We start from the raw sequence: 24,113 nt of genomic DNA on the forward strand, positions 1-24,113 counted from the left end.
GGAAACAATTTTGCTGCGTCAAGCCAAATATGAAAAAGTTGCTGAAAAATCACCATTTTTGAGCTGTAAATCCTATTTTTCATTTCCTGCGTTTAAATCACTACATATATTGGATTATTTGGTCCTGACATTTATTTGTTATTCTATTGTGGTCATTTTGATAATGTTATGACTTTTTGGTTTTTTTAATTTTTAGTGAAATTCGAGATGACGGCCATTTTGATGACGTCATAACAGGAAGGTCTTCCCGACTATGCAATATTAACATTTTGATTTGTGATCAGTGGGTCATAAGGATTCAGAAAAATATTGGTTCGGAGGTTTGAGGGGGCGGGTGCATATGTGGGACCCTCCTAGCCCACGGCCTATGAATTCATAAACTACATATATAATTTATAATGTAATTATGTTAAAATACTTATAATTCTTTACTATTTCTAAATATTTTCCATATGTTGGAAATTGTAATTTTTATGTTCCTGATTTAGTACGACGTTTCGGTGACTAGTACGGTGTGCACAATGTCACTTTAATCGGAAAAATAACCGGATAGCATATCAAGAACATATATGTGTAAGACGTTTCAAATACCTGGTCATATACATGTAGTATAGAGTTTATTAACCTCCTTGTCTCGATTTAATACTGAAAAAAATGAACATTAAATCATAATATGTATCACATTTCTACCATTTCATAACTATAGTTTATGATAAAAAAACACTTATTCTGATACTGCTGTCATCTGTGTACATGTATGTATCATAACATATGTTTTACAGCGAAAGGCAAGAAACTTTGCTTATCAGAAGAGGCTGAATGGTTCTTGAAAGATGTAAAGATAGCGTTTACTACACTTATAGAAGGAATAAACACCGGCGATATCACTGTCAGAGACTTGCATTTTGTCCGTGACAACCAACGATCATTTGGGATGTTCGCCAGAGCTCTACGATACAGTTATTCTAGCATGAGCAAAACCATTAAAACCAGTTGTGAAACTGTTGCAGAATTGAAGATCACATGTCAGCGTTTGTCGCAATTCATTGAAAGTAATGGGGAAGAGATTGGTATGTATTACCCATAAAAAATCTGTTGTCATAAGGGAATCCATTATCCATGTCACTTGGGGATCTCGAAACCCCCGTATTGGAATAATTCGTGTACAACGTGACATCCGATAGCGTTAATGCGGTACTATTATCTTCAGTTGTGATGGAATGTAGCAGCTCTGTGTAATCTTTCCGCTGAAATCATGTTAAGGCGGGGTATCATGCATAAAATTCATTCCATCAACATTAGAAACAATAGTCCCGCAGAAACGTTATCGGGTATCACGTGGTACATGAATTATTCCCTTCTTAGAATTATTTTTCACACCACTTGATGAAATTGAATAGGTTTAAATTTTCGATTCTTCAAATCAATATGCAACGTCGATGACTCAGTTTAATGTCACGATAACTTTGGGTTTTCTGCGCCATTTTTGGATGAAAATGAAAAGGCCAATCAGAAAGTCTATGAAAGTCTTAATGATTGATTATTGGAGCTATGACACAAAACTCGAGGTGTTAAATTCCAGTTTATTCAGCGTTCATCCGGATTTTCTGGTTATATCACCATCACAAGAAATCTATTCATTCGCAAGTACATCCCTTGGCATTCAATTTATACCCTCGCAATTACAAATATTTGGAAGACTCTTTTTGTCAAGGAAATCATAACTCCGTTACGTTATGAAATGAATTTGAAGCCAATGAAAAATGCTAGTTTCAATAATTAAATTATATTCCATAATCATTCATTCCATATTCATTCAGAAGAGGCAGTCCGTGATTAAAGACTACATAGCAATAATCAAAAAATGACTCAAAGACAGTGCGTTGTATAAAAGAAACGCGGGAGATGCTTTGTCAACGATTCTAGTTATACATTTGGAAGAACTTGAAAAAATTTCTCGCTGTATTGGTAGAGTGTGTGAGCTTTAGAAGAATATGGACTGCGAAACGATCCCATTTTACCAATGGTAAAAAACTGGTGGAGTCTGGAGAAAGGAGAGAATCTTCCGTTATCTCTTTAACAGATCTTATTCACTATGTATGGAAACCATCTTTTGAAGACTGGTCTGCATTTGGACGTCACATTAAAGATCTCAACATCACATTGGAGGAGATTACAGCAGCAACTGGCATACAACTGCGAGACAAGAAGGAACTCACCGATATGCTAAGAAAAGAACTGGCTATTTTAGACAATGAACATACAAAACTCCGCCTCTCCGAAGTCACGGAAAGAGTCCTTGCAGCTTGTAATGACGTATTTGACATTCAACAGAGTGTCAGAATTTTTGAAACAATTATGAAGATCAAAGACACATACCGCCTTACAGGAAATTTTTCAAAGATAGCCGACATTATGAAAGTGGTAAGACATAAAATGTTTGGTTTTCCGAGGTAATCATTATCATATTATGAACAAATAAATGCTAATAGGATCTTAGCAATTTCAATTTGACACTGAAAACTATGAGATCACTAGCTGTTATATGAGCTTATCAGAAACGACAAGACAAACGCCATCATCATTTTTGTCCTTTATGGGCTTATTAGATATTTGTAAGCAAATGAAAATGCTCGCTATGCATCGGCATAAAATGTTGATGAATAAGTGTTAATTTAATACAGTCAATGGTAACAGTATATATGTCATTTTGATAATGACTTTTACTTTCATTATTCCTTCTATATATTATATGTACTTTCAATGCATTTGGTGAAACCGAAGGGGACTATAGTGGTTTTTCCCGTCTATATGTCTGTCTGTCTGTCCGGGTTTTGTATCGAGACGATAACTTTAGAAAACATCAACGGATTTTGATCAATCTCCACACAATGGTACATGTAGCATATGGGAAAATACAGCTTGAAATTGAATTCGGGGTCAAAAGGTCAATAAAAAGGTCACTGTTACTAAAATTGATTGTTTAGATATATCGTTTCCAGACAATAACTTATAAAACATCAACGTATTTTGATCACACTGGAGACAATGGTAGCATATGAGCAAATACTGTATGGAATTGGATTTGGAGTCAAAAGTTCAACAACAAAGGTCACCGTTAATAAAAATAGTTTTTCGTTAATAGAAAATAGTTTTTCGTTTCCAGACGATATTTTGAGAAAAACCAACGGGTTTCAATCAAGCTTCACACAATAGCATATGAGAAAATACAGTTTGGGATTGAATTTGGAGTCAGAAGGTTAACTATAAGGTTCACCGCTACTCAAAATAGATTGTTTCACAGAATATTAGTTTCCATACGACAACTTGAGAAAATATCAAAGGATTTTGAACAAACTTTTCACAATGGTAGCATATAAGAAAATACAGTTTGGGATTGAATTTAGGGTCAAAAAGGTCTATTTCAAAGGTCACTATTACCAAAAATAGATTGTTTCACAAAATATTAGTTTCCAGACAATAACTTCAAAACATATCAACATATTTTGTTTAAACTTGAAACAATGGTAACATTGGTGAAAACATAGCTTGGAATTGAATTTGGGGTCAAAAGTTCACTGTTACTAAAAATAGTTTGTATCACAAATTTTCGTTTCCTAACGATAATTCAAGACAGAATTTGATCAAACTTCATACATTGATAGCATATCTAAGCAATAATAACTGGCCATAGATTTGAAAAGTGTAATTGACGGCAGGAGACTTGTGCTATTTGCAACACTTACTGTAAGCTTTTTAAAAGGTGCAAATATGAGCTGAAAATGTCAAATCATTATACATTTGTACTTACATTTATACTGAAGTGAAACGGGTACCGATGGTCAAACTATGAAGCCAAACTGTGGTATACAATTTCTTTTCAAATGTTGACAGTGGTTTTAGCAATCATTAGGTGATTTCTGTAGGAATGTATCTATCAAAACGCACATAAGGCATGAAAAACAACAATTTATAGTTCATAATTCTTGTGTTATAACTAACGTTTAGTAGGCATATGAAGCCATTTGAATGATTTTTTACTGCTTATGGTTTTCAATCGATGAATGGAGAAAAAATAACATACCAAAAGTTTTGCCCTGTTACGGCACATATAACTTTAAATGGGATTTTTAAAGGGCAATAGTTCCACTATACAAGAAGACACAACATGAATATACCGCAGTCTCCCTAAACACGCACCTCGCACAACATACACGCAACACACCGCATACATGGGAGGCCGTCCTTACATGACCATAGCTGTTAATAGGACGTTAATTAATCAAACAAACAAACAAACTTATCGTTTTCTTTATTAATCAAATTAGTTCGGATGAAAATGAGACTACAACTCGAATGGTGCGGGTATATACCATGTAACCGCATAGTCATTTTCCCAATCAAAACGAAAAACATATATTTGCTAACATTAAGTCATGATGTAAAGGAGTCTTTCACAAATATCTCATGGTATGTTTCCTTTCTAATTAATTAGGAAAAGGGAGGAATCGCTTTATGTGAGGTCAATAGACAAACAGTGGAATTGAGTGAAACATTGGCATCATTTTCCTACGAAATGGTAGATTGTATGGAAAGCTTCATAGAAAGTCGTGACGTTGTGGTGTGGATCTTAGTAAATATGAAGGGTAAGTCATTGTGAAATATGTTCTTCGGGTTGGTAAGGACAGTTATAAAAATGGTTATTTGACACAACCACGAAATTATTACTTGTGAAGTTTCGATAACCACATTATTAACTTCTATGGACACCTCTGTGTCCATTCGGCATGCAACTCGTGTGATACTATGGTTATTTAAAACTCAACATGGGTTAAATAAAGATATCAACATCGAAAACAATATATACATTTTACTTTGACGCGTAAAACGAGGGGAATCAGGAAGAACGTAAGGTGATATGCCCATATTCAGTACATCATGATAAAAGCTAAGTGACATCACTTTCAGACGCATCCATACACGTCGTGTTTTTCGTCACAATGTATCAGATTGTGAGCTTTGACCTAATTTGGAAATGCTGAAAGTTGCATTTTAAGTTATTTCTAAGCCTACACATATAATGTTTACCGTTTAAGAAATGTCAAACACTAAATACTGTTATACATATACGTCAACATTTTTATTGTATATTTATCCTCATACTTGCTTGATCAAAATGCATTGCTTTTATCTGCTATTTAAAAGGTGGACAAAATGACATCAAGACGTTTGTTGATCTGGCGCTGATGGCAGTTGGGGAAAGCGATCTTGACATTGCAGTGGTTCGATGTTTCCATTCCGTAGCGCTGGGATACTCCCGACTTATCTTTATGCCAAAGGACTGTACTTTACGAGATTTTGTCTCCAGACTTAAAGACGTGAACATGGCATTAAAAAATGACCAAAGATTACACATAAAACTGGTAAGAAATGTATCAACCATTCTTCTGCAAGTATATATTTCTACATTTCTCATAAAAGTAATTGAGGAGTGGTAATGCTAGGTTTACACTATGTTCCCGGCGACCACGGTAGCCCCGTTTGCCCGGAACGTGGTGTGCCGTGGAATTTTGGCTATTTTTGTCTCTGTATTCAAGTTCAGCTAGGTCTTGTGAAGTATTGCCACGGTTTTTTACGGATTACGTGGTGGACCGTGGATATAGGGGAAAGTGCTCTTCCCGGAGGTTACAGGTACACTACGGCTTTAGCACGGTCTATCAAGGATACCACTACGTTCTCTCTAGGCCTGTTACGATCTGATGAGGTCTGCTACGTTTTAGACGTTATGATCAAGCTCAGATACGTTTTTCACGGTCCGCCAAGGCGTACTAGGGATGAAAGTCTGATGCCGGGCTTTTTTGAGCAAATGAAACAATATTTATTGCCGAAAATGTCATTTCAAACACGTTTTGATTACAAAATTATAATTATTATATCCAAGTGTTTCTACACAAATATTTTTTTTTCTGTTATGGTTCTCACTTAATTTGCCTTTTGCAATAATAGCTTTGGTATACTTTGATGCTTTAAATGTTTTTGATAATGACTATTTCTATTTAATAATACAAATAATTCCATGAAATAGCAAATATGTACCAGGCCAGGCAATGATACTCCATCATATATTGCTTGCAACGTAAGACCGTAATAAGACGCAACACGCCGTATCACGTCGGGCTTTCAACCGCTACAGGCCGTGATGTGTCTTGACAGAACGCATTGAAACAGTTATCTTCCACCTTGGCTTGTCGTCAAAACCTTGACAAACCTGGACAAAACGGCACAAAACGTGCAGCCAATCTGCATCAACCGCGATAAAACGTGGACAAAACTCAATAGAACGTCACAAAACTTGAAATCACCGTGAGATTCCGGGGAACGTGCTTGCTGCCCGTTCCACCACTGACCGTCTGGAAGTTTTGTTACGGCCTCGTACGCAAGTGTGACAAGGGTCACATTTAGGTTTCATTTATTTATGTGATATTATATATTAATGAGTTAATGATATACCATTAAAACATTTTCATGAAGGTAGATCTATCCGGTATTTTGTGGGAAGTAGAGTTGAAGAGATTAAACGCTGGCAGATGAGAAATGTTCACACATTCGCAGTAATTAGGGCTATTGTGTACACTTGTAGTGTTAGAGTTGCTTAGGGGTAATTAAGAATATGAAATAAACCTGCCAGACGTAATTAATTGTTTAGACAAGTTTGTTACGTTTTGTTACGTCAATCTCGTTTTATTACGTCCTGTGGCGTTCATCATCTGTACCGTGACTGCCGTGGCAAATTTTTTGACAGTTTAAAAATCTGCACGGCATCCTGGTCCACGCGAATATAAAGTAATCACGACCGCTTACGTTTGTCTATCACGTCCTTCTGCGCTGTATCACGTTGTCTCGCGGTCATCACGTTTTGTCCACGGTGGTCTGAAACGGGGCTGCCGTGGCCGCCGGGAACATAGTGTAAACCTAGCATAAAATGGAATCAACGCGTCTGTCTGTAAAACGTTTTGTTGTAGACAATCAGTACACATCAATAGTAAGTATTTTATGTAAAAAATAAGATCCCTCAATGAAATAATTTGTTAATTAAAGAACAGGTTGCCATGGTAACCGAATCAAGATTCATATGTTTTTGAAAAATTCTACATAATCTTTAGATAAAAGCATTTTTACAACATGATATGAATATCCATTATTATTTAAACACAACAGAGGCTTCTGATCCACATAATTGGGGATGTTTTGCTTTTGAAAAAAAAAACATGCAACCTGCAGAAAATCAGTCTTTGCCTTCTTCGTGTCATCTCCATATTGTTTGATATATATGAATATTGCTATAATGGTGTTTAAAAGGATGACAATACAACCCTTAAAGCATCCATACTATCAAAAATGATTTGTTTTTAATTGATACGAAATAGAAATTCATCAGTGAACCTGTCGTTTGGTTTTAAGGGTGATATTTATTGAATAAATGTCCTATTTTCAACATATCATACACCATGGAGTCAAATGCGTGGTAGCGGAGGCGGGTATATGATCAATGGCTTACAGTTCTAGATTCAATTAAAGTGCTAGTTATGATTTACATTTATGCGTTTTATCTTATTGCTTAATTTAGTAAATATTCTTTGTTATTACAGAACAAAAACGAACATATTTAGTATATAATTATGTTTTTTTTGTAAATATTGAAAGATAATTGGTTATTTTACTAACTACACTTCTTGTATTTTTAATAATTAATTATTTCTTTGCTTGTTTATCAACAGAAAGAAACACTGAGAGATTTACAGAAACTAAAGAGCATTCATGGGCAACAACATGAAGCATCAGACAAAAAGTCTTTGGCACAAGCTAAACAGATTATCAAGTACGGGACATGTCATGTTGGTAGTGAAAACGTCGATGGAGTTACAGAAATGGTAATGTTCGTTTTACTTAAAACGACTAATAATTTTGTTGAAAACAGATGCGCAAAGTTATACAATTTATTATGTTTCCAGAAACTAATACTTTCTCTCAATCATGAAATTGAAAACCCCCGAAATATAATTTAGATATCTTTAGCATAAACCATGCTTTCAATGTATATGTTCAGTATATGTCATGGCGCAACAATATTTATAGTTCTACACTTAAAACTGAATATCCCGTTATTTCATAAAGTATCCCTAATGAGCCCACTGTGTGTACCTTTGAAAACAATTATATAGGTTTATTTCACCATTTAGACACAAGAAAAGGAGACTTTATAGCAAAAGCGTGTGTTTTTTATTAGCTACTCCTGTCCATGTGTGATATCTTCGACTTTCTCCGTTCGTAAGATGGCAAACAGTTTACCGACTTTAACCTTTAAAGGCCCACTACCTTTCCGAAACGGCTTTTAATTTTTAAAATGGGAATGAAAAACGAGATCGATAATTTTGTAGAGTCGCAAAAGTTATTATCTTGCCGATAATACTACACGTATCATCACCTTCTAAACAATTTGATTAAAATAAATAAAATGTTAATTTTCATAACGCGGGTCGTTTTATGTTTCCCGCCGTCGTCCTAAATGCCGCGCGGTAGTTGACTATCTCTGCGCCAGACGGCAAAACGGCGAAATGACTCTCCACTGTTATCATATATTACGCAGGAAATCTTGCATATGTTTGGTGTTGTTACCTCATCTTAGGCCATCGGTATATATTTTCTGATGTTATTCATGTTTTTTAAGAAACCTTTATGTTTTGCTGCGGAAAGGTAGTGGGCCTTTAATAAATTGTTTGTGGGTACTTTTAAATTTTGTTTTTGGGATAAAGTACACGCTTTTTAATATATAAGGTCATAACGCTTGACTTCTGTTTTCAAAGGAAAAATCTAAATTATTAATCGCTTTTATTAATTAGTATTTAGAATTCGTAATTGTCGAGATGTATAAAGTAAATCTCGACATACAAAAAAGGAACATTAGCGATGATCGATTAAAGCTGGACACATTTACTGTAAAATGTAAAATATATGTGAGCATTTTGTTGTACAAACTTTCAAATGTTTTTTTTAGATAACCATTTGGTGAACAGTTTTGATTTTAATGCATTCCAGTTAAAAAGGTTCAATGTTTTATGTTACAGTAGATCACAATTTATATTAAAACATAATTCCATAATAATTAGGTTGTCAGTAACTTTGAACGCATTTGTGACATTTTTCATTTCTCATTCTTATACATGTATACATCTATTACTAAAAGTTATTTAGCATTTAGGCAAACAAACATCGAAATCACCATGTCGTGAATAAATCAATGACCAACCTTCAAATTTCTACTACATTTTTTCCGTTCGGAAAGGTTCTTCCCCAAATTATTAAAATGGAAGTTGAACGAAGAGGTGAGGTTGTGAAGTTTCCATATGAAACCCTAGAAGACATTCAAAACAGATTAATGCTAGCGGGAAGTTCCGAAGATTTGAAAAATCCCAACGCAAAGGACGCGATGACAAAAGAAGATATCATCGACAAGTTCACAATGGTAAAGAAATGAAAGAAAATAAGAGCTCAAAATTATTTTATTACTATGGAATGGACGTATCTGGTAATGCAAATTATATTTTGCAAGAGCTTTTATATACGGCATATGCCTTTACGGGAACATAAATGTCACAAAGATAAAACAACTTAAAATGTTTTTACAGAAAAAAAATGTAATATCAATGCACGTATCGTAGATAATTTATTTCAAAGTTTGTTTAAATCAAATTATTATTTGAATACATTTGAACAAACCTTGAAATAAGTTAGAATTAACGCGATGTCAATAACGTTTACAGAATCGATGTTATTATTATATTTGTTGGATTCTATTAAAACTTTTCAGATATTCGACAGTTTAAGGAGGCTTGGCTTAGTCTACATACACCTCAATAAGCTTGGCTGCATTCTGTTTAGCCAAATGAAAGTGGTTATAAGCGGAGGTTACGGTAAATTTTCGGACACATGTCAAATTTCTCTTGGTGGAAAAGTTGTCTTAACAGTAGTCAGACAAGAGCAGGAAACATCCGACATTACCGAAAACATAAAAGCTCAAGCAATGCTTTTCGAAAAGTGTCTAGAGGAATGGGAGAGTCAGATTAAAAAAGCAAGAAAAAAATTCTTTTTTCTGAACCACTTCACGACCACGCAGTTAATATTGATTCAGAGAAAGATAAGTGCTTCAAGTAGCAAGAAACAAGAAAGGCTACTTCGATCATTGCTTGCACTTGTTTTACCTGGATGCACAACAGAACAGATGAAAGATGCTATAGGACGCATGTCTAACTACGAAATTCCAGGAAACGGTAATGCTAAATGTAAACCAGCTCTTTGATATTATTTTGCATGAATTAATCTCGTAATATCACCTATGAATTTGTCATACAAGATGGACTCTGTACAATTATATTGAAATTTTATATTAAAAAAATCGACATATCGCGAAACTAAGTTTTTGATAGGAATGATGCCGGGCATTGCCCAGAACAAATTGCATCAGTCGAATTTATCGAATGAGCATGGGCCTATTTCGCATGTCTAGATGGAAATGAAGCTTCACTGTGAAATAACAATGGCCTGATGCCAATGATCTTAGAAATGCCACAGTATCCTATTTTAAGCTGAACTATCCGCATCGAAATAGATTTGAAAGATGTTAAAACAATTGTTTTATTATCTTGTTATGTTAAAGATTTTGTTTGAGTCAGTTAGAAAGCATTTAATACTCAGTAATACCCCAGATATGAATATCTGGGAGTGATGAAATTTAATTATGGATTTATACTCTGTAGGGTACCAAACAACTAAAGATAGAGTGCTCCAAATCCTTACTACATTTGTTTGAAACAAGCAAATGGAGAACTGACTTGACTTGGAGAGGTAAGCAAAATCAATTATAAAGTTATAAGTTTTGTCACGGGTGTAGAAGTGTAGTCAGATTCTTAGTGTCAGTTACTATTACTGCAAGAGGAAAACACGCACTGGAGATTACATGACCACAGTAGCATGTATTGCTGAAAGTCTATAAGTTGCTTTATTGTGTTAATAAGTATCCTTCATATCATTGCTATTATTCCCTTTTAACATGAAGATCTAATAGTATGGCGCAAATGGTTCAAGTATTTGATGTTTGTGTGGAAGGCCTTCGTGTAAAAGAATTCTCAAAAAAGGAATCAAATTCAAATTCAAAGGGCCTAAGTTTTTCGGGGGACTAGGAAAGATTCTGCTCGATCTTGTGGAAAAGGGTGAGTTGTTTTAATGAACTAGATGTTATATAGTGTTCCTAATAACAAAGTTTGAATCGTGTTCGTTTTTTGGATAATTTTCAACCGTGTCAATGACGAAATCAACAATAATGATGCTTTTTCTCTCACAATTTTAGAATTTAATATTTGTCTAATTACATTATCTAAACGCAGATATACTATTTTCTATTGAATATTCATGAAACATCTTCCAAGAAGTACAATGTATGAATGTGTACTTTTTGTCAAAAATTGAAGATTATAATTATAAAAAGTGCGCCGAAATTCATCACTTGCCCTCACTTGATAAATTATAGCAATGTGTACATCCATGTAGCATGTTCAAGGAACACCAACGGCTAATTTAATACAAAGAGGATGTGAATTTCAGCTTGTTACATATCTTACATAGGCATGCAGTTTAATACATTCTAATTTTACATTATTAACGTCAATACCACGGTATTAGATTCGCCGCCTGCAAATATAACATTGGTATAAGTTCTGTCCTTGACCATCCATATATCAACAATGATTTAATCCGCAAGCATATGGAAGACCGCAATTTGACGGTTATCCCGTTACCGGACCTGTCCATCTCCCCCGTGACACCCCTAATGGCCACGTTTTAGGTGTCTAATCAATAGCCCCCATTATACTTTCACTTTATTAGTTTATATATTGTAAAAAATGAAAAGGGAATGCAAATGTAGAATTTTTCATCACGCCGTCATAACATTACAGAAAAAGAAAGGGGGGGGGGGGGGGGGGGGGGGGGGGGTGGGGGTGGGACATAATTAAGCGTCAAGTCGAATTGTTTCAAGCGTTGCATTTTTCCTAGGAACCGAGAAATATGGCTGTGAAGTATTGGAGAAAATTTATTTCTTACAATAGAAAAAACTAACCGCCATTATATTCATGTTATTTGTTATATGTTCACACAATAAATATGTGTAGAATCACAATTTATCTTGTAGCGTTTCCCGCAGGGAGCAGGTTATACAACAATTCGTAGAAGATTTATGTATACAACGTTTATTAACAATATAAACATTAGTCACAATTCACATCAAATATAGCTGTATCCTTAAGTCCTAAAACAGTAACTCCTCTCCAAACTCTAAACTCTCCAACTCCAAACTATCCGCCTCGCTAAAAACTACCAACTAAAAACTACCAACCACGGAAACACCCAACTCAAAACTAACGACCAAAAACCTCCCCGAACTATCCTATTTGCTCCTTATATACCCCTATACCCAGAACTGTATCTAAACTAGACTTAAACTTGACCTAAAATTTTGTATCTAAGTAGGGAGGGGGACATTTTAGATACCGAATGCCCGTATCTCAGAGAGTGGACCTAAATCCCATAAATCTCTACTTGACCAGGGGGGAGGGGGACATTTAGATACAGAGAGCTCGGGGTACTTAGATACAGTTTGGGTTTCAGACCCAAAACTCATTAATCACTCCTAGCCCCAGAGAGCACTGCTAACCCAGCAACCTTTATCTGCCGCGTACCTAATTGTATCTGTCCCCTAACACCCATTCCCTCTCTTATTGAACACTAATGATTATTAACTAGGGATTCTACACTAGGAATATAGTTCTACAGAATATATGCTAATTACTACACACTAATGATTATTAATTAAGAATTCTACACTATCCCCTGCCTGCAATACGAGCTCCTGTGAGTTTATATCTAATCGACAAACTAAATAAAACTACATCATCTAGCATACGGATGTTCACAATTAAAAGCTGATAATTCCAATCGAAATTCAATAATCCATTAGAATCATTTGATTGTCCGTCTTCAAAAAATGTTCCATTATCACTTAATCACTGGTTAGAATTAGTCTGTTAACTATAAAATTTAGAAACACACTACAGTCAGATTTCAAATACTATAATAAGACACAAAATGTCAGTCACTTATATGATCGCGCAAAGAGTCTTTTAGACATTCAGATCGTTTCTTCTAGTTAAAGTTTCTGTTCACCGTTCACAGGAATCACGGATACGCGTCCAGGTATGAATGACTCATTGTACTCTCTTTTTTTGGACACTGGAAATTTCATCCGATTTGTTGACCTTTTTTGACATTTTGATGACATTTCGAAAGATGAAACAGTTTTCGCCTGACCACACAGAACTCTTCTTCGGACCTTGTATGGGAACGTATTATACCTCCACATGTCGTTGGCGATACTGTGTAACACCCCGATTAATCCTTTGGGCATCTCTTGATTTTGATTTAAATTCCTTTCATATATCTTAAATCCCAGCGGTAACAATACTATTGCTACTCCTTCGAATTGGAATCAATACCGTAACATTAACCTTGACAGGTGATTTTTGACTAACACTTTTTTTATATCACTTTCACCACATTTACATAACTTTATGGTTGATCATCAGGTATAACTTTCATTTATTAGCCACAACACAATCTAACCACCGTAAATCCCAATGGTAAAGGTAAATTTCAATTATACAACCGTTGACTTCCCAGTCGTAGCTATAAATCCCAATGCGTAAAACGTAAATCCCAACCGTAAACTTTAAATCCAGAATGAATGAAACACACAAACTCTCATGCCCCAGGCCTTTTCACTCTAACTGCACATTATATACATTATACATGAACTTCAGGTTTACACTTATATCCATGAACAGAACTTTATTCTTAAATTTAACACTCATAATGAGAATTTTTGCGAATATGAACTTTTGCTCTACACATGTCACCAATCCGTCGGATCTTTATGATCCTTCAGAATCATCCAACAATTAAAAATGCACTTTTTTATCGATATATCACGATCATTATTTACCAATAAACTTAATATCACATATAACACAACTAATACCGGAATGTAGACATACACTTTCAGCACTGACTCATATCCCAAAACGAACTAGGAACATTAATTATGCAATAAACTGGCCACGCCACACATTATTCTATTTTTTCTCTTTTACCGTATTTGCAAGAACTTATTTCACCTACATTAGCTCTGTTGGGGCAACACGCTCTGTAACTCTGATCTGCTGTCTTGCTGGATGAGTCCCCAGATTGAACGAAATAAAGCTGTGGTGAATTGCTGGCCTCTATTCCCCTTAAACCCTGGATGGGCAATTAATGCTTATTCTGAAGATCACCTTGTATAGTCTCCGCGAGGTTTACGATAGTGACCTCTCTTGATCTGGTTTCCATTGCTGCTAGTTGAGTCCAAGACTTTTGACATACTATTTGTGCTGTGTGTAGCTGCAGAAGATTTTCAATTTTTTGCATCAATACTTTTTAGAACTCCGTCTATTACACATTCGTGTGCATTGCAACTTGTGAAAAGATTGTAAGTTGGTTGGTTCCGGTCTGCCTCGGGGATCATGCAAGATACCCACACGTGAAATCATTTGCTTGGGAAACTGGCTGTATAGATGTTACATCATCAACCAACGTGTGTCGATGAAATCTGTTTCCCTTTCATCCCTCACTGGAGTTGCTGCTCCCTTGAAGACATATCTGATTTTTTATGTAGCCCCCCACCTGGATCCTAAATGCTTTTTTCAGTTTTTCGTTGGAATTGGAAACGTTTTTTACAAGTGGTCCAGCCTAGAATTCCGATAGTTCCCAAAGATAAGTGTGTCTCTATATGTCGCCTTAATCCTTGTTTGGTGGTTAACTTCTTCTCACAAACGTCACAGTTGAAGGTCTTGTTCATACTGGTGAAATTCGGAATGGTCACTTGGGGTCTTATAGTTAATTAACAAATTTTGTTCATTTTCCCACACTGCTCAGAGGTGCCGGCCACGTTTGACACATGACATGCTACTCTTGAAGTTCTAGATAATGACAATGCAATTTGAGTTCTGGCACTCATCCAACTAGTCCCTTTATCTTACCGATCCCATGGTTAGCCAAAAATTAAACTATCCAAGATAATTATATCCCATCATGTCAGATTGCTTTCTCTGTCCCTGTTTCCTTCGGGGGGGGGGGGGGGTGGGGGGGGTGGGGGCCATCTCAGAGGTCGATCTTATCACCTGTAGCTGCAGTCCCCTTGTGGAGTACTCATAGATGAATTAAAATTTCCTGGTCCATCATGAGCTTAACCGAGACAGGTTTGGTGTTTAGTCTCGCTTCTCACTTCGTCATAATCCATTATTTCTCTAGTAGAGAGCCCAACCAACTAAATGATTATACATAGACCACAGTGTTAAACTTTGTTAAAGTTTTTGTACTGTATTATTAAAACAAAGAATATTAGTTAGCTGTTGTGTTCTATAATTAAAGAGTCTAGGTTCTCATATAACACTAAATAGAAAAAAAAGTTTGGGTCCTTCTGCTCAAACTCCAACCAGGGTAGCTTTATTGAAATCAGGCGCATTTTGCACTAAAAAATCCGGAAATTCTAATGGTTTTAACCTATTCATTATCAAAGTTTGATATTTTTGAACCTAAATCTCATATGAATTTCCAAATTCATATCATGGTTTATCTAGGAATAATTACCTGTCAAAAACATTTTGTACTTTTGAAATCATAAATTATGCCAGCCAATCAGCGGCCGGGTTAAAATTCTATCCTGGGCTCAATCTTGAATACACAGGGGCCATTTCGAAAGGTCTTTATTTTATTAAGTTGGTTGAACCCTATACCAGGAAATTAAAATCCAATACTCACCTATGATGTAAAAGTGTATTTCGGCAGTAATGTCAATAAGTAATAATGAACTTAATCGGTCATGATTGTCAGGACAGGCTTCACCTTCGGACAGTACACCCGGCGGAGTAATCTGAACCATGAAATATTGAACTATAACACACTGTATTGATTAATGTGCAAATATGTGATAAATTAATGAACTAGACTAAATGTTGTTAAGTATAAATTATTAGGTTACATCATTAAACTTTCTGAATAATAATGAAAAAATAGGAAAAGTCCCCAGCCAATGTGGGAGATAATCCATTCATAATCAGGTACCCCTTAATAAAGAAAAGTCAAGATTTTTGGAGAAAACCAGATAAACCAATACCTTTGTACATATTTTATAATTTACCAGGAACATTGTTCGTAGGAGCCTTTCTGTTTAAAATAAACCAAATTTCAAACCTGTAATTAGCACAAAGAGATGCAAGTCTTAGTCATAGTATACTGGAATCGTTTTGCAACCGTGAAATCTATGATAAGAACCCAGAAACACCATTAATAATTTCATTAACAGGATAAAAAATATTCACAAAATGAAATAATATATGATCATTATAACCTAAAATGTCATAACTTTAATATACTTTAATTAAGCCCTAATATTACAATTAATCAGTAAAAATAGTTAAATTTGGCTTACCTGAGATAACATCCCCCCCCCCACCAATTATACCTGGCAGGTCGGTCCTCCCACACCCCAAGTCAACCAAACTAGACTACAATGGTAATTGTCTCCCTTAATGTTACAAATTCAAATGTAAAAAAGCAGTAACGTATGTTATTATCCCTGATGAATGGGCTTTTCGGCACTCCAATATGGCAGAGACCCCCCCCCCTCCCTCTGAATTGACCGCTAAATTGGTCACCTAAACCGGAACATGCATACAGTCCGTGAACTAAATTTCTACAACAGAAGGCGACCCATGCACCGCGCACCCATGTGATCGTACCCCATCTGATGTTAGTACTCGCACATGACACATCGTTATATGAGCCGTGCTAATTACCTGAATCTACGTTTAAGTACCCTTTACTGGCCTATTCTAAGATAAAACTGCATGCAAAACAATAGTCCACAGTGACAACGTATTATTTCATAAAACAAGGCGACTTCCATATGACCACCTCGGCTCCAGGTGACTGACTCTTATGACACAACTAAATGATTTTGATTTAGAAAAAAAATGTTGGTTGCCTATCTGCTCAAATCGACCAACCAGTGTAGCTATTTATGAAATCAGGCGCAATTTTGCACATAAAAAACTCCGGAAAATCAAATGGTTTTATTGTACCTATATCACATAATCAAAGATTGATATTTTGAACCTATAAAATCTCGAATATGAATTTACCAAATTCATAGTCATGGTTATCAATGAAATATTTAAACCTGATCAGAAACATTTTTACCTTTATGAAATTCATAATTTAGCGCAGCCATCAGCGGCCGGATATAAAATTCAAATCCTCGTTGCTCAATACATTGTATACACAGGGCCATTTCGAAGGTCTCTAAATGGACACAACTATTTAGTGATTTTAGTTCAGAACCAATTCATATATATATGATTCCCTCTCAAACACAACAGGCATTCCATACCTCCAAAATAAGTTCCAAGCACTGTTTTATTTTGAAACAATCCGAGCCGTACATGTTGGTCCTCTGGTAAAGGTGGTCCTATATCACACATTACGCCTCTTCTTAATAAACTGATACCACAATAAGGAGCATGTACTTATTTCCATCATTGGACACTGAAAACGGACCCAAAATATCCATTGCCAGGCGGTCCATAGGAGCACCTATAACATATCGTCCAAGATGTGGATTCATTCTATCATCGCACCAGTGAAACGCTGATTTCCACTTATTCAACGATTCCTTAATTCCAACAGTTACTGATACTTTAAGATATAACCTCTCCCCGGACAATCTCAAGTCCAGAGATCCATTATTACCCGTTTGTATTACCGTCATTTTCGTCCTCACACACATTTCTATGTGATCCCTCCTGCTAGATAAGTCCCTGGGTGCCAAGGTTGGTACGCGTCACTAATCCTTGGTAGCAATATATATGAGTCCTCTACACCCGTGAAACACAACGAAAATGATAAAAGTATCTCAATGCGTGTTCACATAACCATAAACATACGACGTCCTAATTAGAACAATGCCAAAACACTATTCACAAGTTTTTTCCTAATTTCAAAAACCCATCAAAATGTGGTGAAACTGGTACAAATATACCGTTAACATTTCCACGTTCCTTTCCATAGGACGTCCCGTTTCAAAACCTCCTTGAAACCGTCACAAGACAACTGGACAATGCTCCTATATTTCCAATTTTTCTCCACACCAATCCACAGTTTTGAAAACCCATCTTCAAAACCGTTTACAAAACCTTAAACAGTGTATGGTCCAATTCCAATGGTAACTCTTGTCGTGTCGCATGTTACTTCGAACAAAAGCTCGAAAAATCATCAAACTACGCCTAGTAAGCTCATTCACAATGTCCAAAAATGAGAATGAGACCGGTTCGTTTTTGAGGCTAATATGCTATTCACTGTAGTTGATTCAAATTATTTACACCAGGGATCCCACTTTTTTGATACAAACAGCGTTGACCAACAACTATATGCAAATTATTGATGATTGTTTCAAGAATAATCCAATATCTTAAAAAGCAATTCACACTTCAAAGTACATCCTATATTCCCTCGATTCAGGACCATTTGCTGTTCCTGTGTAGATTCAACACTTTACAAACCAGGCAACCAGTCAGATACCAAACAGTGACATTACATCGTACATTTTCCCAGTTACTTAATAAGACACATGTTAAAAGTCCATTCATCCCACTTCTGACACAAAATGTTGAAGCGTTACGGGGGCAGGTCGCATACAGAACAAATTCGTAGAAGTTTTTTAAGTATCAGAGTTAATTACACAATATCAACATTCAGTTCACAGTTCACATCAGATGTAGCGGTATCAGTAAAGTCCCTAAAAACAGTAACTCCGTCTCCAAACATTTAACTCTCCAACTCTAAACTATCAGCCTCGCTAAAAACTACCAACTTAAAAACGACCAAACACTTGAAACACACGGACTCGGCAAACACTAACGGACCCAAATCCTCCCCTAACAATCCTTATTTGCATCCTTAGTATTACCCCGTATACCCAGAACGTGCTAACTAAAACTAGACATAAACAAGACCTAAAATTTTTGTATCTAAGTAGGGAGGGACATATTTAGATACGACATGTGCTGTAGGGGAACAACCTAACTAAATGAAAAAAATACCTTCGATAATGGCGCCTGTGTATACAAGATTAGAGCCCAGGATTAGAATTCTGACCCTGCCTAGGCAGATTGAGGCTGGTTAATATATATGAATTTCCAAAAGTAAAACGGTTTTATGACAGGATAAATTATTCCTAGACTAATCCATGATAATGAATTTTGGAAATTTCAGATATGATAATTTAAGGAAAGAATATCAATATTGATTAAAATAATAGGTAAATGACACAAGTAGAAGTTGCAAAGAATTTTCAGTGTCGAAATGTCACCCCCTAATGTTACAAATGTCTACCCCTGGTGGACAAGTTTGAGCAGATAAGGACCTCCTCTCTTTTTCTATCTATTGTGTAAATTAGGAGCATATACTTTAAAGTTCGTATAACATGGGTCGGACTAACTCAGAATTCATTAGTTTTAGAAGGTACGATGACCATACAACGTTAAACATATGAATCGGTCTATGGGAAAAGCAATTTAGTAGGTTGCGTCTCTGTATCTCAGAGAGAGTGGACCTTAAATCCTCATAAAATCTACTTGACCAGGGTGGAGGGGACATTTAGAATACAGAGAGCTCCGGGTAACTCTTAGATACAGTTTGGGTTTCAGACTCCAAAACATCATTAAATCACGATCCCAAGACCCAGCCCTTTTAGACCCCATTCCCACGTCTCCTTATTGAACACTAATGAATAGTCAAGAATATCTAGTTCTACAGTTTATACGCTAATTACAACACACAAGATTATTTATTAACTAAGGATTCTACACTAGGAATATTAGTTCTACAGAATATATTGCATAATACTACCCCCAAAATACACACTAAAAGATTATTAATTACGGAATTCTACACTATATATAATGTCCAATTTAAGCTGAAAATATAACTACATAGGGATTTTTAAAGGATGGAGCGAATACCTTTTATAGTTTTTTAAATAGGCAGTCATATGTTCACTTTGATTTTTTTTATAGATTACCGATAATGAGATGTATGAAAATCGAAAGAAAATGGAAATCTGCGTAATGAATCAACGCTGAACATAGTTGAGGTTATATTTTCAAAAGTGTTATTTCAATAGGTCGTTGTATCAAAACGACAGTAATCCGAGTGGTATTAGATTAGCTAATGGATTTAACTGTTCAATTAATACTTGGTGTATGGGCTGTTAAGATTGTGTTCGACATAACGGTATTGGGTAGTTACTGTGTTGTATAGATCATTGAAAAAATAATACATTATTACACAGCACCGCCCAAAGCAAGACTCGCAACTGCACGAGAGAGTCTTCCTAAACCACTGATAGATCATAGGAACCTAACCTTATCGTATGTTGTTCACCTGCAAGGAATAGTAAATTATCATGCTTATTGCTTCAAAACCTCGAGGTGACGCGCATACACAACATATTTTATATATTTTCAATGTCAGTGTCATCGTTCGTTGCTTTCAACAAATTGCGAATACATAAATTTTGTGTTGTTTGTATTTTTATTACTGCAAAGCGTGCCATTATAATATGTTTTTATTAACAAATGTTTTGTTGCATACATTTGAATTTATAGTTTTTAACTATCTCGCGAACATATACGCGAAAATGATCTGTTACCAATGAACGTGGTTTTACAGATCTGTTCCATTGTAAACGTTTGATCATTTTATGTCATTGCGTTTGCATATAAGATGAGGAAAGACAACATCTGTTAGTATTTGTTTTTATTAATATTACAATGCAGTCGACGCTATGAATTGATACAAGTTGCCTCTAGATCCTTCAAAGCATTTACATCACCATGTACCTTAAGTATATAATCAGAATCAGGTGTATTCTTTGAAGGGATGGATAAATTTAATTGATTTACTATATTAATAATTGATATTCATGTATTAAATCGGAGATTACTCCGTCAATGCTACAACTGTACCGTGTATGCTGATGTGATAGAAAACAAAGTGATAAAAACAATGACCTTGGCCAGAGGAGATCAGCGTGTGTACTTGTGATACTACTAAATGTAATGACGGTAATGCGTTAACGCTTTTACTGCGGATAGTCGATTTTAATTTCTGAGTTTGTCTCTGACTATTTATTAATATGTCCGTTCATATATCGCACATCGAGAACATATTTCCTATAAGGTCTCAAATTACTATTTGGGTCATTGCCTTTTCATCAGCTCTTATGAATAAGTGTGTGCAGTATTTTGGCTTAATTGGCCCTGAATACCACAAGAACCCTCATGGTATAATAGGTATGATATTCTTTTTATTTTTATTTTTTTTTTATTCATTTTTTTTTCAAAAAATATACACATCACAACATATACAGAAGATACATGAAAGACGAGTACAAGAGAAGTTACATTTGTAGAGTTATTTCAAATTGAATATTTTAATCGTATGTACATACATATATTTCACAACAAAGGTAACTTATTAACGTGTAACAAAAAAGGTATATCAAGAGTTATTTCCCTTCCTACAGATGTAGTAAGAAATTTGAATTAGGGGAGACAATTCTTGATAAAAGAAATACACCAAAGAACAGGACAAAAAAAGATAAAAAAAGAAGGGGGGGAGTTAAACCTAGGTCACAGATCTTTCAATAATTTTTAAAATATTACTGTTTATGGAACATTTAACCAATTTTGTGTAATTCTGCAAGTGCTTGTGGTTTCCGCTTTAAAAATTACTGTTTAAAATCATGTTTTTATCAAAATATTTTTATATAGTAAATGGGGGTAGTTTTATATATATATTTACACTACAAGTATATTGACAGAACGATTAAGCTCCCTGTGGTTGCACTACTCACTTACAAAACCCCTGTGACCTTAGACTGCGGTTCTTATCAATATTTATTAACAAGATTAAGAAAACATACTATATTCACAGTCTGAGTGTCTGACCTGAGCTACTACATGATTTGTGATGATCACCACCCCAGAAAGACATTCAAGAATGAACTTGAACAATGTTCTAGCTGACGACTGTTTTAAAAAAAGCGAAACAAATCTGTCGTATCAATATCAATAAGATTAATAAACAAACTTCTAATGTCAAAAAACATAATGAACAAAATTCAAAACTAACTTCACGTTTTTAAATTCTGGTGAAGGAAAGTATTTGTTACAAAACATCAAGGACGCGTAAACTATCTCCTTGCAATAGTCCAAAGGCATAGTGGTGAGTGCTACGACACCATGTTTGCCGAGGATCGATTTCATATAGGCTTGAGGGCATATATCTGCGTGTTATTTGTTTAATTATTTGTATACATTTTTGACGTGAAAAATATATCTCATAGCAGGAGCCTCATAAATGCGCATTGTACTTGAAATTAAGATTTTAGGAGGTAGTTTGCGACCACTTAATGTCTACCAGACATAGGGATTTCTAGTTTCAAAATTTTGTAGTGTATAGGTCTAGGTGCATTACTACTTTATATGTGCTTTTTATATATTATTTTTGCCCTTATAAAAAGGCACAAAGAGTCTAAAAAATGATGTTTTCTAACAATATCCTGGTATGTTTCAAGGAGACTACCCTTGTGGCCATCTTTTGAGTATATTTTTTTTCATCTTTTATCATTTTTGTTTTCATTCCTTATTGTATACCAATTTAGGATGACATTTACTAATTACTTTGACTAAAAAATTATTTTTAAGCCAATCATAAAACTAGAAATCTTGTAATGTGGTATCTTCATCAAAAGGTTGTATAGTGATAAATGACAACATACCATGTATTTATAATTTAGAATAATACACCTTTTATGATTACATGCTTTTTAATACCACAAGCTTCCATAGTAAAGATTGTCTTGTCATCTACATCATATCTTTAGTGAGTCAGTGTGCACTTTAAGTGGTAACACTAAATCATGCAACTATGAAATGATAAATTGTGTATTGTCTTTTATGTTTTGTAATGTCATGTTGTGATGAAAATCAATAAAATGTAAATGATGAAAAAAAAAAAGATTTTTTAAAGCAAAATATGTCAATCTTTTGACAGAATAAAAATTAAGACTTGTAGGCATAAATATTTGCATGGTATCGATTTTGTCCATTCTTTTAAAGCGTTTTTTTAAAATATGCTATATGTAAATTCTTATAATCAGACACTTTTTCAATAACAAATGAAAAACAGAATTGTGTCCTAGGTGACTGTTTAATTCAAAATTGACATTTATTTAAAGCAAAAATTAGTGATAAAATTCTTGCATTTTCCCTTAAAGCACAAAAAAGCCTAACAACTAGATATGCTCTTTAATCTGTTGCTAACCTGCACTCGCTATTTTTGAATAAACCCAAACTTTCTTTTCTCATATCTTAATTTTGAAAGTAATTGACTCATAGCCAGGAAATGTACTGAAAGTATTTTTAATGTAGGGCCAATTGCGAATTGAGATGGCAAAGAGCAATAGTTTGTTTTCCATTTGATCCCAATTCCCCATTCCCATTTTTGACATATTTATGTATTTAGTTTTATTGAAAATGAACACGAAGATTTAAGGTTATTTGGGCCTTTTTAAAGCTATAAAAAGTAATATTATCTTCAAGGGTAACTAGTAGATATGCAAAAATTAAAGAAATTGGACCATGGGCAGTTTCAATGGCACTTTTAACATTATTTTGAACATCAACTTTTAACTTTTACATGTTTCTCCTCTTAGCTCCAAGATATGATAAAAGAAACAACATAATTATAATATAGGCATACATTAGTCCAAACATTTATCAAAAGGCTAGTGAGCGCCTCGAACCAAAGCATGTTGACTTATATTTGTGATATTCTACATCAGAACT

The 24,113-nt window shown here is 34.9% G+C and overlaps 2 protein-coding genes across 2 annotated transcripts in view; both read left to right on the forward strand.

Annotated features, from left to right (window-relative positions):
* The window catches only part of LOC138327964 (heat shock 70 kDa protein 12B-like), a 238,390-nt gene that overhangs the window by 119,247 nt on the left and 95,030 nt on the right, over positions 1-24,113 (forward strand). The window lies entirely within an intron of this gene.
* On the forward strand, positions 1,932-10,357 carry LOC138327104 (E3 ubiquitin-protein ligase rnf213-alpha-like). The gene is made up of 6 exons (XM_069273088.1): positions 1,932-2,424; positions 4,496-4,646; positions 5,206-5,423; positions 7,779-7,931; positions 9,344-9,523; positions 9,869-10,357. The coding sequence occupies exons 1-6, from the start codon at positions 2,224-2,226 to the stop codon at positions 10,355-10,357; spliced, it is 1,392 nt and encodes a 463-aa protein (XP_069129189.1). The 5' UTR covers positions 1,932-2,223.

This window comes from Argopecten irradians, chromosome 7 (genome assembly GCF_041381155.1).
Source record: "Argopecten irradians isolate NY chromosome 7, Ai_NY, whole genome shotgun sequence".
Lineage (NCBI taxonomy): Eukaryota > Metazoa > Mollusca > Bivalvia > Pectinida > Pectinidae > Argopecten > Argopecten irradians.